This window comes from Lissotriton helveticus, chromosome 3_1, assembly GCF_964261635.1.
Source record: "Lissotriton helveticus chromosome 3_1, aLisHel1.1, whole genome shotgun sequence".
NCBI classification, from domain to species: Eukaryota; Metazoa; Chordata; class Amphibia; order Caudata; family Salamandridae; genus Lissotriton; species Lissotriton helveticus.
The window spans coordinates 1,842,153,331-1,842,170,500 of NC_136061.1; the positions used below are offsets into that span (position 1 = coordinate 1,842,153,331).

The 17,170-nt window shown below is 41.3% G+C and overlaps 2 protein-coding genes across 9 annotated transcripts in view; one reads left to right on the forward strand and one right to left on the reverse strand.

The window, feature by feature from the left end:
* The window catches only part of LOC144823886 (uncharacterized), a 1,846,314-nt gene that overhangs the window by 382,432 nt on the left and 1,446,712 nt on the right, over nucleotides 1-17,170 (forward strand). The gene's annotated exons all lie outside the window — the stretch shown is intronic.
* Nucleotides 1-17,170, reverse strand: part of LOC144823884 (mucin-5B-like) — a 946,734-nt gene that overhangs the window by 286,547 nt on the left and 643,017 nt on the right. The window contains exon 22 of the mRNA XM_078682773.1: nucleotides 7,965-8,141. Within this exon, the coding sequence (XP_078538899.1) occupies nucleotides 7,965-8,141 (177 nt within the window). The remainder of the gene's footprint in view (nucleotides 1-7,964; nucleotides 8,142-17,170) is intronic.

Consider the following 17,170-nt stretch of genomic DNA (forward strand, 5'->3'; position numbering starts at 1 on the left):
ACTTCTATTGTGTGAGATTTCATTGGTTTACCCTATTTTGTGCATAGTACTTTCTAGCACTTTTTGCCCCTTAACATGTCAAAGATTAAACAATCGACCTCAAACGAGATGAGGACAATGGATAACTATCTCGTAAAGGTGGTCAATAAAATTAATAAAGATAGGCGACTTTCGCTAAATAGGATAAGCCCTGAAGTTTCTCCCACAGGGATGAGATCGCCTTCAACTTTGTTGCCCCAGTCAGTTAGTTACCTGGATGATTCTATTGTTGCTGTCACTAATGATGTATCAATCGTGGTGACACAGGAAGAGCGGGAAGTTATAATCGACCCTACCCCCAGTTAGACCCCGACACCCTCTCCAACGTCTTCACCAGCCCAATCACCTGTTTTGAGAGCAGTGCGGGCATGTAGGAAGGCTCCTGTCAAAAGGGTAGTGGGTCGAAAGACAAAAAAGATGGGAACTACATCAATCAGTTGTAAAAGCACACCAGAACCCATAAATAATGCTGACTCAAATAATTTGCATCCTGCTCATGTAGAGCTCCTGGCAAATATCATTGAGTCAAAATTAGAAGCAATGATTAGACCCCTGGTGGTAAAGCTAGAGCAAGTCTCTCAAGAGGTCTCTAGACTAGGGGGTCTCCTAGATTCTCATATGACCCGGATTCACACACACACACGAGTCCTTCTTCTGGTAACAACGTAAGAGAGGTGGCAGCTTCTGCTAGTACAGGGGATTCAGGGCCAGCGGTCACCGCACAAAATGTACCAGTCATACGACCACAGAAAACTCCATCTCCTAACTTACCATCTGTAGGAGCCCAATTAGTACAACCGTCAGTCCAACCGTTAGTACAACCACCCACATTAAAACATTAAATAACGGTAGTCAGAATAGCACAGTGGGGGGAGAAAACGGGGGGAGAAGTAGGTCTAAGAGAAAAAACATAGTCAACCTCCCACCGGAGTGCGTTCCATACACAGTGGTATTAATAAACGTCCCAGAGGTCGATTCTTGTTTGTCTGATTCCAGGCTAGAAACCCATGCCGCTTTAAAAAATAAATCACTAGCATGGCTAAATAGGAACTGTGGTTTTCCACTTGCCTTTTCTAATGACATAATCTCCACCCGAAGAGTCAGCTGGATTGGCAATGCCAGAAAAAATTCGAGTGGGGATTGTATTATTGTAAATTTTAAGCACCCACAACACGTGGCAATAGTCCTCCTCAGAGCAGCCTCTTTACCGATAGTGGAAAATTCCGTATGTGCTAGACCTCTTGGGTTCTTTTATAATCATTTCGATAATACACAACGCCCACCACCTCATCAGCCTAAGTATCCACCAAATGGGCATAGAAGGGGAGGGGTTGGTTTTGTTCCAAATGGTTTTCAACATCAAAAAAATGGGGACCCTTATTGTTACCAGCTGGCTAATACGCATACTCAATTTGAACAGACTTTACCATTATATAATCGCTACACTGCTCTATCCTCACTTGAGGAAAACGATTGACTACCTACTGATTTGGGGAGTACTGTTCAGCCACCCACATCCTTTTTTTAAATTGCCACATGGAATATTGCTGGCATTAAGAACAAAATTGGAAATGTTGATTGGCTAAACTCATTAAAATCTTTTGACATTATTGCCTTGCAAGAGACATGGGACCAAGCGAATACTTTTTCTTTGGACGGCTACAGCCACTTTTGTATTCCTGCAATTAGTAGTGCTGTAGGAAGAGCCAAGGGAGGTTTACTGACCTTATTTAAATTGGAAGTAAAAGGTAAACTAACACAGTGCATCTCAGGCTGTGAAAACTGTTTGATTGTTGAACTCACTACCCAGGATAAGGCCAAGATTCTATTTGTAAACTTCTATAATTTTAATGCAAATGAGTGTACCAGTCATAATTTGGAAGTACTGGACACATTTCTGTCAGTCTACAGTGCAAATGCAAATACTTTTGAAATATTATTTCTAGTGGATTTTAACATCCATCCCTGTACCCTACCCTGTACTAGTCAGGACGATGAAGGCCCTCCCTTCTCTTCATCCATCCATCTGGAACACACTAGGCGAGGAGAGTATCTTGAAAAATTTCTTGCCAGATGGAATTTATATGAGTCAGGTTGTGGGGATGGTAAACGTAGGTCCCCTACATTTAAGGGTAAAGATGATGGCACTATTATCGATTATATTTTTATGTCTTCTTTTTTGTTGTGCAATGTTGTAAAATATTACACTGAGGTATCAGTTTTTAGTGATCACAATCCTGTTCTCTATTGGAAGTTAAGTACACAGATCTACTTTCATTAAAAACAGTCACACATAGAGGGGGACTAAATGTGGCCGTTAAAGATCAGAGGCAAAGGTTGAAATGGACCAAAATAGTCCCTGAAACATTCCTCCAAGAAGTTTTGACCAAGGTAGAGGATGAGGTGGCAATTTGCCTAGTAAACCGAATACAAAAAAAAGAAGTTATAATGGCGTTTGATAATATTTGTATAGAAATTAACCTTAGTTTACAGGCAGGATCAAGACAGATGCCACTTCGAGGTAAAAGATGGTTTGATAAAAAATGTTCTAAAGCCCATGGAGATTTACTTACAGCATTGAAAGCCACGCCTAAAAATCGCGTTGATATAGCTACGGCAAGGTGTACATATAAAAAAGCCATTTTAGAGAGGAAAAGAGATCTGAAGGATGCAGCATGGGCCCAACTACTTGACCCCGAAACCTTAAAAAATAGTGGTTTATTCTGGAAAATCATAAATCAGCCACTATTTTCGGGTGATGAGTATACTCCCCTCGAGGTAAATATTACAGACGAGGGTTGGATCAAACATTTCAGCAAAATATACTCAGAAATTAGTAACATAGAGGCCCCTGCTGTAATTTTTGAGGCTACACTACTGGAAATTAGTAACGAGGAGGTCCCTGCCGTCATTTTTGAAGCCGCAGAAGTGGAAAGGGCAATTGATCTGACTTTGAAAAATAAAGCACCGGGCCCTGATGGGGTACCGGCAGACGTCTTTAAATGTGCCCCGAAATTTTGGTCTAAAGTTTTATGTAATGTTTTTAATGCTCTCAATCACGACAACATCCCGGCCTCATGGAAAAAATCCATCATCATTCCGGTCTTTAAAAAGGGTAACAGGCAGGACCCCTCCTGTTACAGACCTATTTCACTGATTGATTTGTCTGTGGAAATATTGGGCCGGGTCATTTTATCTAAACTGAATGATTGGTTGAATGAGAAATGGGTCTTATCAAATGTCCAGTACGGATTTAGACCAAAACGGAGCACGATAGATCAAGGACTTAATTTGCACTTATTGGTTGATAAATACACTAGGGCCAAGGAGGGGTCCATGTACCTGGGGTTCATGGACCTCTCTTCTGCTTTTGACCTTGTAAACCGTTCAAAACTGTGGCAAATCCTCATCGATATGGGCCTAGACAGGGCTCTGGTTAATCTCATGGCTGATTTGCATACTGGCCTTACAGCTTCGGTTAGAGTAACCTCGGAGGGCCGATGCACTAGTCACTTTAACTCTGAAAGGGGTGTTAGGCAGGGGTCCATTTTGGCACCCCTCCTATTTACCATTTATATAAACGCACTAAAACCAGCATTAAAAGAGGCATCTCTTGACATCCCGCGTATAGGAGAACTGGGGATTCCGGTTCTTCTGTAAGCGGATGATGCCGTTTTGCTTTCACGGACTGGTGTGGGCTTACAACGCCTCTTGGATGTTTTTGAAAACTTCATGGGTTCTTTGGACCTAAAGATAAATGTAAAAAAGTCTCAAATTATGATAATGGGCAGGAGCAAAAAGAATAAGAATCTAAAAACATTCACATGTGGGAAAGAAGAGTTATGTAGAGTAGCCACTTTTCCTTATCTGGGAATCACCTTTGATGAGAGAGGCAACTGGGGTCCTCAGTTGAAAAACAGAAACATCTCACTTGCCAGATCATCTTCTGCACTTCAGGGGTTTTCGAAAAAATTAGGGGCAAGGCCAATAGCAACCCTATTGAAAATGTATAAAGCAAAATGCCTTGCAGTGGCTACATATGGTAGTGCAATTTGGGGATACTGTTCCCCAGACAGTATACAGACAACTGAGAATAAATTTTTAAGAGCTGTCCTCTCTGTGCCACAGTCCACTCCATCCTATATAGTTCACACTGAATTAGGAGTAGGATATATTTCAGACAAGATTAAAATGGCACCTGTTCTAGCTTGGCTGAAGATTTGGTTGAATTATATTATTATTTTTTAAATTATTATTATTTAATTTATTATTTAAAACAATCCCTCTTAACCACATTATTTTAAAAGACTGCCTGCAGCTAGATAAAGCAAACAAAATGTTGTGGCTAGCATACATCAAAGACAGTCTCGTTAAGTTAGGGAGACCTGAGCTCTTTTCTTCCCCGGTGTCCATAACAACAAAGGACATCGCCTTGATTAAGGGTTTGATGGGAGAATTGCTAAGCATGGAGAGGGAACAAATGGAACTACAAAAACCAACGGTGAGGGCTAGCATTATTATGAGCACCCAAGTAGGCCCTGAATTGTATCTGACTACTGTGAACCACGCCTATCACCGATTTCTTTTGACCCAATTTCGGTTTAATTTGATTCACTTGAACCTTGGTCATTTTCCAACCTGGAGCACCCCTGACAGCGCAGTGCCGTGTTCTTGTGACAATTTTTCCATCCAGAATAAAATGCACTTTTTGATGTTCTGTAGTCACTACACGGCAGTAAGGAACAAATTTTTGATCCCCATTTTAAAGGAGGCAGGGTTTATTCAGGTAAAGCCAGCACTCCTGTTTTTACAATTATTGCAGAACCCCAGGAATATGTTTCACGTTGCCAACTTCCTTGTGGGGGCTGTAAGGATTAGGAAAAGGAAGATGACCCATAACCTTCATAACATGGTTCTATAGTGGATTAAACCAGATACTGTTTATACTTTAGGGAATGTTTACTAAATGAAACTGCTATGTGAGATTGTAAAATGTACAGGAAAATGTAGTCCTACTTAACTGACCTCTTTTTATCGTATTTTAAAGTTTTTTAAATGTACTTTTTAAAGGACAACACTTTTACATTTGTTTGTAAATACTTGGATTGTGTAAATTGATCATGATTTTAGCCTGTATTAACTATGTATTTTAGATGTGAATATTGTATAGTGCTATTGTCTTTTTATGATATTGATTTATCGAAATAAAGTATTTTGACTGACTGACTGACTGAATTAAGAATTAATTAATTATCAATTAAAAATTAATTAATAAGTTGTTCAAAATAAATACCAATAAAATAATTAACATATTTAATTAATTATAATTAAATTCCTTTCCGCCCTATTCCCCTATAAATCTACAACCCGCTACAGAAAATAAATTAATATTATTCACATAATTATCAATTAATCAATTAATAAAAAATAATCATTTAATAAATAATTAATTACCAATTAAAAATTAATTAACAATGTAATCAAAATAAATACCAATTAATTAATTAACATATTTATTTAATTATAATTAAATTGCTTGCCACCCTATTCCCCTATAAACCCACAACCCGCTACAGAAAATAAATTAATTTAATTCACATAATTATCAATTATTCAATCAATAAAAAATAATTATCAATTAAGAATGAATTAATTACCAATTAAGAATTAAGTAACAATGTATTCTAAATAAATAACAATTAATGAATTAATATATTTAATTAATTATAACTAAATTACTTCCCACCCTATTCCCCTATAAACCAACAACCCGCTACAGAATTAAATTACACAATAATTAAATAATATAAAATTAATTACTTAAAATTAATTACAAAAATATATACACTTTTCACACATATACTAACAACAAACACTTAAAAAAAATCGATATTATTAAAAATTCGATATTTTTAATAAACTATATTATGTACTTCGATATTTTGACTGTCTACATTTTTAAAATCGATATTACATTACTTACCTTCAAAACGATATTTTTGATGTCTATATTCTGTCCATTCGATATTTTGTCCATTCTATATTTTGGACTCGATATTTTGGTTTGTCTATATTTTGGAATCGATATTTTGACCATTTACCCATTTATATATTTTATACAGAGTCATGAAAACATCCATAAAAGCAGTTACACAAAAAGAAAACATAAATCAATTTCACTTAATTACATCTGATGAAATACAGTTAAGTACACATATAAGCTCAAATTGTTAAAACATATAGCTGCAGATGTTCATTCAAATTTTTTTTAATGCATTCTTACAGTTATTAAAAGACAGTGGTACAATATTTTTCATATTCATTTACAAATTCTCTTACTCCCATGACTTGTACTTCCTGTGCCCCTCAAGTATATACTCTTTTTTCCATGGTCTGCTCTAGATGGTAACTAATGGCCTATTCTTCCCAGCATAAAAAAGAGCCCACAAAAATGATGACATTCCGCAACAAATCTCTAACGTTGGCACTGATTGCAAAAACAATTATGCAGGACGACATTGTGTAAAGCATGATTATCCAATCGGAAAGAAATACCATTTCCTATATTGTCTATAGACTTTGGAAAAGAGAACCAATGCATAGTGTTCTGGGGCATCCTGTCATCACAGGGACAATTTGTCTGTTTTGTGGGCCAGTCATTCGTTGTAGGAAAACTTGTTAGTCGATGGAATATATCCAGTCTTAAACGTGTAAGAGCACACCTATGCCGTGCATTTAAAACAATTTTTAGATAAGGCTGCATATTAAAAGTAGTTAAAATCAAGGAGATTGGCCTATAAAACGCTTGGTTTAGGCAATCTCCCTTGTAAATAGGTACAATGATTGATTCTCCCCACGATGGCAGAAAGCCTGCAGTGCAGCTGACCATCAATATTAGGGTCAGCAAGGGTCCCCACAAGGCGAGATTATCTTTGTACAAATCTACTGGGATTGCGTCTGGTATTGGTGCTTTCTTACTTTTACTTGCTTGGATTACTTTACTGACTTCCTCCAAGGGAAAAGGAGCAATGGAGGCATTTTTAAAAGCGGCTACATTCACGTTTTTAGCGTGCCCCTCATCCCATGTATTTATTGTGGCAGGTACAGAATAGATACTGGCAAAATTCTTAATCCATTCTTCCTCCAGTATTGCAAGCTCGATACTAGGAGCCTCATCTGTACTCAATGGTGAGGAATTCATTACCCTCCAAAAAGCTCTATCATCATTACTAGCACTTGCCTCCTGTAGGGACTCCCAGGTGGCCTCCTTTTGTAGTTTCATCCCCTTCACAGCCTGTTTGTATTCTACTCTGCATTGGTAAACTTGGCTAGTGCTCCTAGTTGTTTTATGTAATGCCTCCTTCAAAGTTAGTCAAATGTGCTTATATGAAATTCTAACTGGATAAGCACGGCATACAAGTTCTACTGTAATGTAAATAGCAATATTATTTGTTAGCATGGGGACTACGTTATTGTTGAAAACTTATATAAACATCTTCCCCGGTACAGTTGTTAACAAATATTTTTCATTAGAAGGAATTGATTGGAGCCCATCTGTTGTATCCAATGCTATTCTTTTGCGTGTTGTGTATCAGCCAGTAATGTTCCTCTCTAATTGAGCAATAAAAGCGATAGTCACACAATATCTTACAGTGCCAGTACATATGGAGCTCCCTGAAAATGTGTACCGAAAAAAGCTGAAAAAAACTGAAGCATGTTAGAAGAAGCATTCCCAGGTCCACATCCTCCTCGAGTAGTCAGAGGAACATAGGAGCAATCTCCAGATCTCTATAAACCACAGAACCTCGAGGCGTGCCATGCTTTCTATCTCAACTGCAGATTGACCTGCACATGGTGCTGGCTCCTGAACCTATGATTGATGGCTTTATATATGTTTCAGTTGATTCCATCTTTATTATACTTACCATGAAGGAGGCTTCCAGCTTTACTTGCAAGGTTGTCCTCTGATCCCACATGACAGTGACTCCGTTGGACATTGTGATCACTAAATAGAGGCCCCTGACAGACAGCTGAAATGGCAAGACAGCTGAATTCTGACGCACCATTCGAATCCCGCCTTCCAGAAGACGAATTTCAGTTGTCTAGAAGGAGAAATCAACGATTCTCATGAGGCACAATCATTGACAAAGCATGTAGGTCAGGCTTTAATGTGCGAACCCCAGTGCTTAATTTGAGCCAGTGATTTCAGGTGCTTAACACTGGGACTTAATTGTCAGCACCAGCACTTATGACAGTCTGCCACATGGTTGTGCCTCTTTTTTAATTCAGAGGTCTGCACAACAATAGCTGTTTAATAATTCAGTATATTTTAAAATGACTAATTCCTGCTGTCCAGCCCGTTCTTATAGTTTTCGGGGCCTGAAAAAGTCTAAAATTTCGAACTTGTAGGAGTGTGATGGTTGGTACTGTCATTGGCAGAGGGAAATGGGTGGTTCAAGCTGCAGTGGCCTCCCGACGAGGCCCCTGGTACTTATTTATCTACAAATTAGGCACTGGTAAACACATAATAGTACAGGTTTGCACAAAAAACGTATAATTTGAAAGGGAACTATTAAATTGGGTGGATGCCAATCCACCATAAGAATTAAAGCCACTAACTTATTAGGCCCAATGAAACGTTTTGGTCATTTAAACCTGAGCTCAACATCAGGTAGGTAAGGCACAGAAAGGACAGGCATAACTAAAAGAAAATGTGTAAAGCATTTTAAAGTAACAACATAAATAAAAGGTTGAAAATATAACTCAATAAAAATGACACTCTAAATTATAAAAAAGAGAGAATGATTTAATGATTTGATTCAATAAGCAAAATGACGATAAAACGGCAAAAGTCCAGTATTGGGAATCAAAGAGACATTTATGTAAGTTTTGAGTAGAAATAGGCAAAATAAGCATTAAGCGCCAATGATAGTCTTTGGAAGCAGTAGTCAGGGACCTAAACATAATTACAATGGAGGTATCGATCCCTACTTGAGTGACAACAGCTGCGCAAATTAGCATTATGACTCATCCGTAAAATCGCATGCCACATCACCATACTACCATGGGTGACACTTTGCTGAATTCCAAGTTGACAAACCAGCTAAAATGTGTGCTTGCAAAAAGTCAGGTATTCTGAAATATCATGAAGATTCTGGGACACCAATTTCTAAATGTTATTACCCATTTCACATCTGTGTATAGAGAACTGTGAGTAGGCCTGGACAAAGTTTCCATTACATAGACAAAATTTCATGATTTAAGAGTTATCCTTGTTACACAAAATTCGCCTAACGATGTCAATAAATCCTGTGATGCAAGTGCACAAGTACAACGTGAACGACCATAACAGGAGAGGCTGTTGTTCGTGGCATTTCGAGTTTTTTTAAATCTAATTTTTTAGCACGAAATGTGGCCTTATGTCTAAAATGGCTATCTGTGCATCCAAAACATAGCACTTAATACCAATTTGGGTAATTTGACATGCTAGTTTTAAGAATTTTGCATAATTATGCAAAAGCAAATTACCAGAATAATGCGCACTAAAAATTGTGAGTAATCCCATGTTATGATTGTGCACCAGAAATAGCAATCCCTGCAGCACCAGTAGTATTGTGTGAAGTAATACTGCACTAGTGCTAAGGCCCTATTTATAATATGTTCTAAAGAAGAAGATTTAAAAGTAATTATTACCATGATTAAATGTTTTTATATGAGATCAATCTCAAAAAGTAAGCACAAATATAACACTAACGATGCATAATGAACATGAATACTAAATGTTTCTTGAAATGGTGACCTTAAACCTCAAATGTAGAATTCTACTCACATCAATTCTACTATAAGCCAAGACGTTTAACAGTGACTAACCTTCTCTTACTACTAATGTGCTAGTCCACACTCTCGCAGTGGGCTGCATAACATTGCATGGGCAAAATGCAAGAGCAGATATGCATAGCAAAACACCTGTATATAAGACATTTTTTCAGACTAGTGCCCATGAAGTAATGATTGCAATAAAACATAATCCTTCAAGGCAGAGAAGACAATGCCTGACTGGTTATGGGAAATGGTCCAACACCCATTGCATTTTGACTCTGCCCAAGATTTACAAGGACTTGAAAATCTGAGACAGCACCAAAACTAATGCCATGCAACAGCAGGTGTTAAAAAGGCTCGACGAGGAGAAACACTTTTATTTCTACTAGTTTTTAAGTCTCGGCTAGCGTGGCTGCGCACATGTGCAGCTTCCTCGGCGAGATTTAAAGATTTTGAGTAAATTCAGTAAAGGGCTTTAAGCCCCGCCCCTCTTTTCCATTGGCTGACGTCAACGTTTATGCTAAACGGTGGCCAGCCATTGGAAAAGAGCTTTTTATGACGTATACTTCGGCTTTTTCAGACGGCCCACTTGGACGAGCTCGTCTGCCTTCCGTACGTCTTGAAAGGTTTCTTATCTTCCTACAAAGCCGACGCTGTCATCGCACCCCACCAGCGGGACATCATCAACACCTCCTTCGACATCGCCACCTTCCCGGAAAGCTGGAAGCACGCCGAACTCAGCGCTCTACTCAAGAAACCATCAGCCGACCCCACCGACCTCAAGAACTACCGCCCCATCTCGCGGCTCCCGTTTCCGGCAAAAGTCATCGAGAAGACCGTCAACAAGCAACTGGCCGCCTTCCTCGAGACGAACGGTTCCCTCGACCTCTTGCAGTCTGGCTTCCGGGCCAACCACAGCACCGAGACCGCCCTGATCACAGCTACCAATGACATCCGAGCCCTGCTCGACAACGGAGAAACAGCGGCCCTCATCCTCCTGGACCTCTCCGCGGCCTTCAACACTGTCTGCCACCGTACCCTTGTACAGCGCCTCAGCAACGTCGGAATCCAGGAGAAGGCACTGGAGTGGATCATCTCCTTCCTCGCCGGAAGGACACAGAGAGTCCGCCTCCCACCGTTCAGATCGGAGGCCACCGAAGTCATCTGCGGCGTTCCTCAAGGCTCCTCGCTCAGCCCAACACTCTTCAACGTCTACATGAGCCCCCTCGCAGCCATCGCACGCCAGCACAACCTCAACATCATCTCCTACGCCGACGACACCCAGCTGATCCTCTCCCTCACCAACGACCCCGCCACCGCCAGAGCCAACCTGCAAGAAGGGATGACAGACGTAGCCAAATGGATGTCGAACAGCCGCCTGAGACTGAACTCGGACAAGACGGAAGTCCTCATCCTGGGATCCTCACCCTCCGCCTGGGACGACTCCTGGTGGCCCCCCGCCCTGGGCAGCGCACCCAAACCAACAGACCACGCACGCAACCTGGGCTTCATCCTGGACTCCTCCCTCTCCATGACCAGACAAGTCAACGCCGTCTCCTCGTCGTGCTTCAACATCCTGCGCATGCTACATAAGATCTTCCGATGGATCCCCACCGAGACCAGGAAGACGGTCACCCAGGCCCTCGTCACCAGCCGTCTGGACTACGGCAACTCCCTCTACGCCGGAACCACTGCCAAACTCCAGAAGAGACTCCAGCGGATCCAGAACACATCAGCACGACTCATCCTGGACATCCCCCGCCGCAGCCACATCTCCGGACACCTGAGAGACCTGCACTGGCTCCCGGTCAACAAGAGAATCACCTTCCGGCTCCTCACCCACGCACACAAAGCCCTACACAACCAAGGACCAGGATACCTCAACAGCCGCCTCAACTTCTACGCTCCCAAACGCCAGCTCCGATCGACCAGCCACGCCCTCGCCACCGTCCCCCGCATCCGAAGAGCCACCACAGGAGGAAGGTCCTTCTCCTACCTGGCCGCCAAGACTTGGAACTCCCTCCCGACCCACCTCCGCCTGACCCAGGACCACCTTGCCTTCAGGAAGCAGCTCAAGACCTGGCTGTTCGAGCAGTAGCGGACCCCCTCCCCCCTCAGCGCCTTGAGACCCTCCGGGTGAGTAGTGCGCTATATAAATGCCTTGATTGATTGATTGATTGATTGATTGGGCGTGTTTTTTACCAGTTTATGTCACCAGCTGCCTGTAGCACGGGGTCACAGGGAGGACAGGGTTGAGGCAGAAGCCTCTTTCACTTTTGCAGCCTTAATACGGTGATTCATTCCTATGCACAGTTTCCCACGGTCAGAGGTCCCAGACAGAACAGTCGCCTAAACAATCCTTCAATAGTCTGCACCTCTAAGTCACCTGGTTGCCTGTAAAACAAAGATTCTGGTGTCTAAGACAGTAGGGAGCATTTGTAGAACGTTTGGGATCTCCGCTGTCTCCGGTTGTGGTGCAACGAGCTGCTGCTCACCAGTGCTCTGTCTGGGACTTCTGGCCGCCATTTTGCGGGGGGTTGAAGCTGCGAGATTTGGACGGCACTGCCCTCCCGACTTGTGGTCTCTGGAGTGATTCTTGCCTGCTGCGGACCTTAGCTGCGGACCTTACCCGCGGACAGAGGCTGTGTCCGTTGGAGTGACCAAAGGCTCCGTGTGCCCAGTGGTGAGGAGGCAGTAGAGCGGGGGTCCGGACTACTTGGCCAGGGTACGCATTGTTGCACGGCCTAAGATCCCCAGACACACCGCAAACACCACAGGCACAGACAGATTATCGCACCACATGCAGCTGATAGACACCCCCCACCCCACCACAGGCACATAGCAGACACACACACCCACACAGCCGACAGACACACGCAGGAGAGATACACAAAAGACACTAGACACACGCATACAGGCAATCACACAGCAGACAAAACAGACATGCACTCCCCCGACAGACACACATAGGTATTGGAGAAAAGGGATCCATCCAGATACACACAACAAAGGAGTCGAGACACAGCAGACAAAAGAGAGATACAGCACACACACTGCAGACAGACACACCGCACACACAAAGGACACAAAACTCGCACCTCTTTGCAATTACAGTATTATTATTCCTCACTCACGCGCGGCACACTGCACTTTCAATGCTCTTGCGGCGCCCGTTTTCCAAGCACCGCTCTCTTACTTTTCACTACGACTCTGTATTTCCTCTTGTTCCTCTTTGGCACACGAGGAACACGACGACTTTGCTCCTCTGACTTCATGTGTCACTGAGCCTTACTCCGAATACAGTTGCCTACATTCAGGCTGCCCCATTTCTGGGTCGAAGAGGCAACCTTCGTGTTTACCATAAATTACCCTAATGACCTTAAAGGAAGCACACGCATGTTTGTCTTGTAAAGCGCTGATGTTATCAGAGCGCTACGTAGTATCCTCACACAAACTGGGGCTCAACAAAGGTGCTTCTCTGCCCACTAGCACTCTTAAGTGTGATAAATGTTTTATTGATTGATTATTTAAAATCTTTACCAAAAACGAATACACAATATAACATTTCAATTAGAATACAGTAAAAGGGCGGTAATTTTAAAAATAAGCAATCATTTCATAATGTTAAAATTTCAGAAATATAAACAGTATAATAGTTAATGCTTTAAAAATTCCAGTTTTCTCCATGCACTTATTAAGAATTTTGAGAGGGCAGAGTTAATATATATATCTTCCAAGCAAAGACACTGGATTAGTGCTTGTCTACATGTCCTTATTGATCTTTTGTTAAAGTGCCTTTTTAAAAGTATTAATCTTTCATTTTTTAGTTCTGGGCAGAGGCATAATAGATGTATGATATTTTCTTCTCCTGTATTACACAGCCGACATGATATGTTGTTTTCAAGCTTTTTCCATGGCAGCGCATGAGATTCTCCAGGCAGGATTCCGAACCGGGCATTCATGAATATATTTTTATATTTCCAAGTCCAAGCTGTATTTAAATATTGTTGCGGACTCTTTTTTTTATAACTATTTATTATAGACCAAGCATGTTTCCTTTTAACCAGGGACTCTTTGTCACTTATTATAGATAGGATATCAGTTGTCTTATTTACAATTTTTTTGAAAGATTCCTGAGGAATAGTGGTCATCCAAATCTCCGTCAGCCCAAATTCATCCAAAGCCTTCTCGAGATACTTCCAAACAGATAGTTTATTATTGCCCTCTACTTCTTTCCATAAAAGCTCCGAGATTAAATTGTCCTTGTCATTTTTTACCCTATACCATACTTTAATTGTGTTACCCATCCGAGCATATAGTTGGTTATTCAAGCCAAATTTTAGTCTAATTTGGGACTGTGAGGCATTTTTTGGTAAACAGAAAAGAGATCGAAAAGTTTTCGAGATTTCTTTGTTTATTGTTATTGCGTCCTTTCCGTTCAATGCTTCGCTGCCGTAGGTTAGGGAGGGTAGCAATTTTGCAGATATGACCTTGAGTAGCGGCTGGTAGGTTAAGTTACTGGTGGATTTTTTTATCATACCAAATGCACCTGTTAGGGAGTTCGCCTTCCGGGTGATGTCCAATATCTGGGGTTTAAAGCTACCATTGTCATCAAAAACCAGTCCTAGGTATCTATAGGTTTTTGTTTGCTCCAATTTTTCCTTACCTAAGAACCATTTCATATTGTATTTCCTTCTTAGATTTTTTGAGACAACCATAACTTTAGATTTGGATTCATTTATTACCATTTTATTTTTTATTGCGTACTCCTGTATACGTGTAATTAACCTTTGCAAGCCTACCTTTGTTCTACTTAAAAGAATAACATCATCTGCCCACTAGCACTCCTAGCTAGGATGTAACTGAACCAATCGCTCATTTTTTAATTTTCTTCAGAAGGTAGTGTTCATACTTTTGGAGTCGAGCAGATTTAATTTAATTTATTTCATTATTTTAATTGAGAGACCGTGTGCCTTTCAAATACATGCTCTCTTTCATGTTTCACCATCACAGCGGCCCAAAAAAAACAGACGGTAGCATGTGTATGCTTGTGTAAAAAGGTTTATTAACACTCTGCTAAAGTGCTGAGCCATATATATTCTTTAACACATCTCCTTACATAAATAAACAGTAATGAGCACAAATGTACTGGCGAATTTAGCGTAACTGACAAATTAAGTATAGTTGTGTACTGTTAACTGGCTCCTTTATTTAGGACTATAGTGTTTGCATGTACACTTGTTCACGGGCCCTTTGATTAGTACCATAGTGTTTGCATGCACGCTTGTTAGTCAACATATATTTTAATCGTTGCTTCATTTGACCATAGTTGGTAGCGAGTTTCATTGCCTCCCCACATTGGTTTTCCGCTTTATTGCCCTCCTGCTTACATTTGGCTGAATATTGCTGTCTCCCCACATAGCCCTCTTTTCCAGGCCTCTGTGTATTGCTGCCTGCCCTACACTCCTGTGCCTATGTGTTCAGCATCTCTTATTTGTTTTTCATTTAATATTTACTTCCTGCATCCAAACACGCATACTTTCACCCCGGTACTGCTGCAAGCTTCTCATTTTTCCAGTACTTTGCAGCGTGGTGCATTGTATACACACAGTTTACTGTACTTCGATAAAGTTAAAGCCATTTGCTTTACTAATGGTATTGTATAGCAAGGCAAATGGCTTTAACTTAATTAAAGGCGAGACTATTGCATGTTTAATGCTTGTTGCTTTTTCAATGTGTGCTGCAGAAAGCGCAAAACACAAGTATAGGTTGTTTATGTGCAGGTTGGTATCCCTTCCTGCTCATAAACAATCTTTAAATAATGATGATTTGCAACTTCTATGTATGCTTCAAACTGCTACAAACATAGCAATAACAAATCACCATTATTAATTGTTCATGTACAGGAAGGTAAACCTTCCTGCACATAAAAAAGAATTCCCTGCAATGCAGGTACCCTTGCACTAAAGGTGTCTGTGTTGGTGCTAGGCAGCTATTTTTAGCGCCAGCACTAGGGAAAATGGCGGAGCACAGTGCGGTTAAATTTGCTGCAGCACTTTGCTCTGCCATTTTCTTGTAAATATGCCCCTGTTTTTGCTACTTTGCTTTTTAGGGGCTTTCAACTTCAGGGTGGGCTTTTGTTTTATTCTAGTCATAAGGCGAATACATTTCTGGGAACCGGACCCTTCAGCAGTGTGATAGAACAGCATCACTTAATGCTAATATCACAAGTACATTCTTTGTGTGAACATTCACCCATGAGAAGGTCCCATGGCGCTAATAACTAACAGGGAGTATTTATTGTTAGCCAGCTCAAAGGTACATATTTAAAGGACAACAAAAGGATGAAAGCTATGAACGTGGGACCAAATAGGGATCCCTGCTGTGATGCATCAAAGTAGCCTCTGATCCAGTCGCAGTTCATACTGTCATAGCACAGTAATTTGAAGACTTCCCTTATGTTGCTTATATTGGACCTAAATGCTAGGAGGTGTTACCTTAATTAGCACCTAAGAATGCATGTGTCTACACACATGAACAAGTGCAATGTCTCTGATAGAATGCGTTATTGCATTACAGTCAGAACTATTGGCTTGCCTACGTTTTTATAGGCTGTGTTGCCGTATTTTGAAGGATCTTCTAGAAAATTGCTCAATTGCAACCATGGACGTCATTTATGGGCAGTGACCGGCTAGGTCCTGTGTACTCCAGGTCTGTCACTTTCTACCCCTGATTTTAGGGATCATGATCGCAGTTGGAGTTACAAAATGTGACTCTGAGAGCCCTGTTTTCGTTCTGTCAATCCTATTTGCATTCTGTAGGTTCCACTGCTTTCCCTTACCATAGCCTCTTAGCAACAAGTGTGAGGCTAGTGCAGATCTCAGAGGTGTCTAAGGAATCATCTGTGACATCGTCAGGGGTCACAAGGTGCACGCTTTTAATATATGTGCCTCAGACTGCAGGGGTGAGATTTACCCTGCATTAGGACCACCCCACAGAGAGAGGGTTTAACAGTTCAAGTTAAATTCCCCCAGGTCCCTCCTGCCCTCGTCCCATTCATGAAAATGTGAGATAATACTATCTCACCAACAGAAAAAAAGAACAAAGGAATTAGGGCCCTACTCCACCCCCTCCCCCTGGGAGTAAAAATATGTACCTAACCACATTCCTCTTGTTCTTGTTTTCTGTCTTCTGACAGAATGGGGCAAGGTGCTTCTGGATACTTACATGGCCCACTGCCGGGCGGTGGGGGCATTACAGCGTGTTTCCGTCTTCTTCACTGCCAGGCTTGGAAGGAGATGGGTGGATTCCC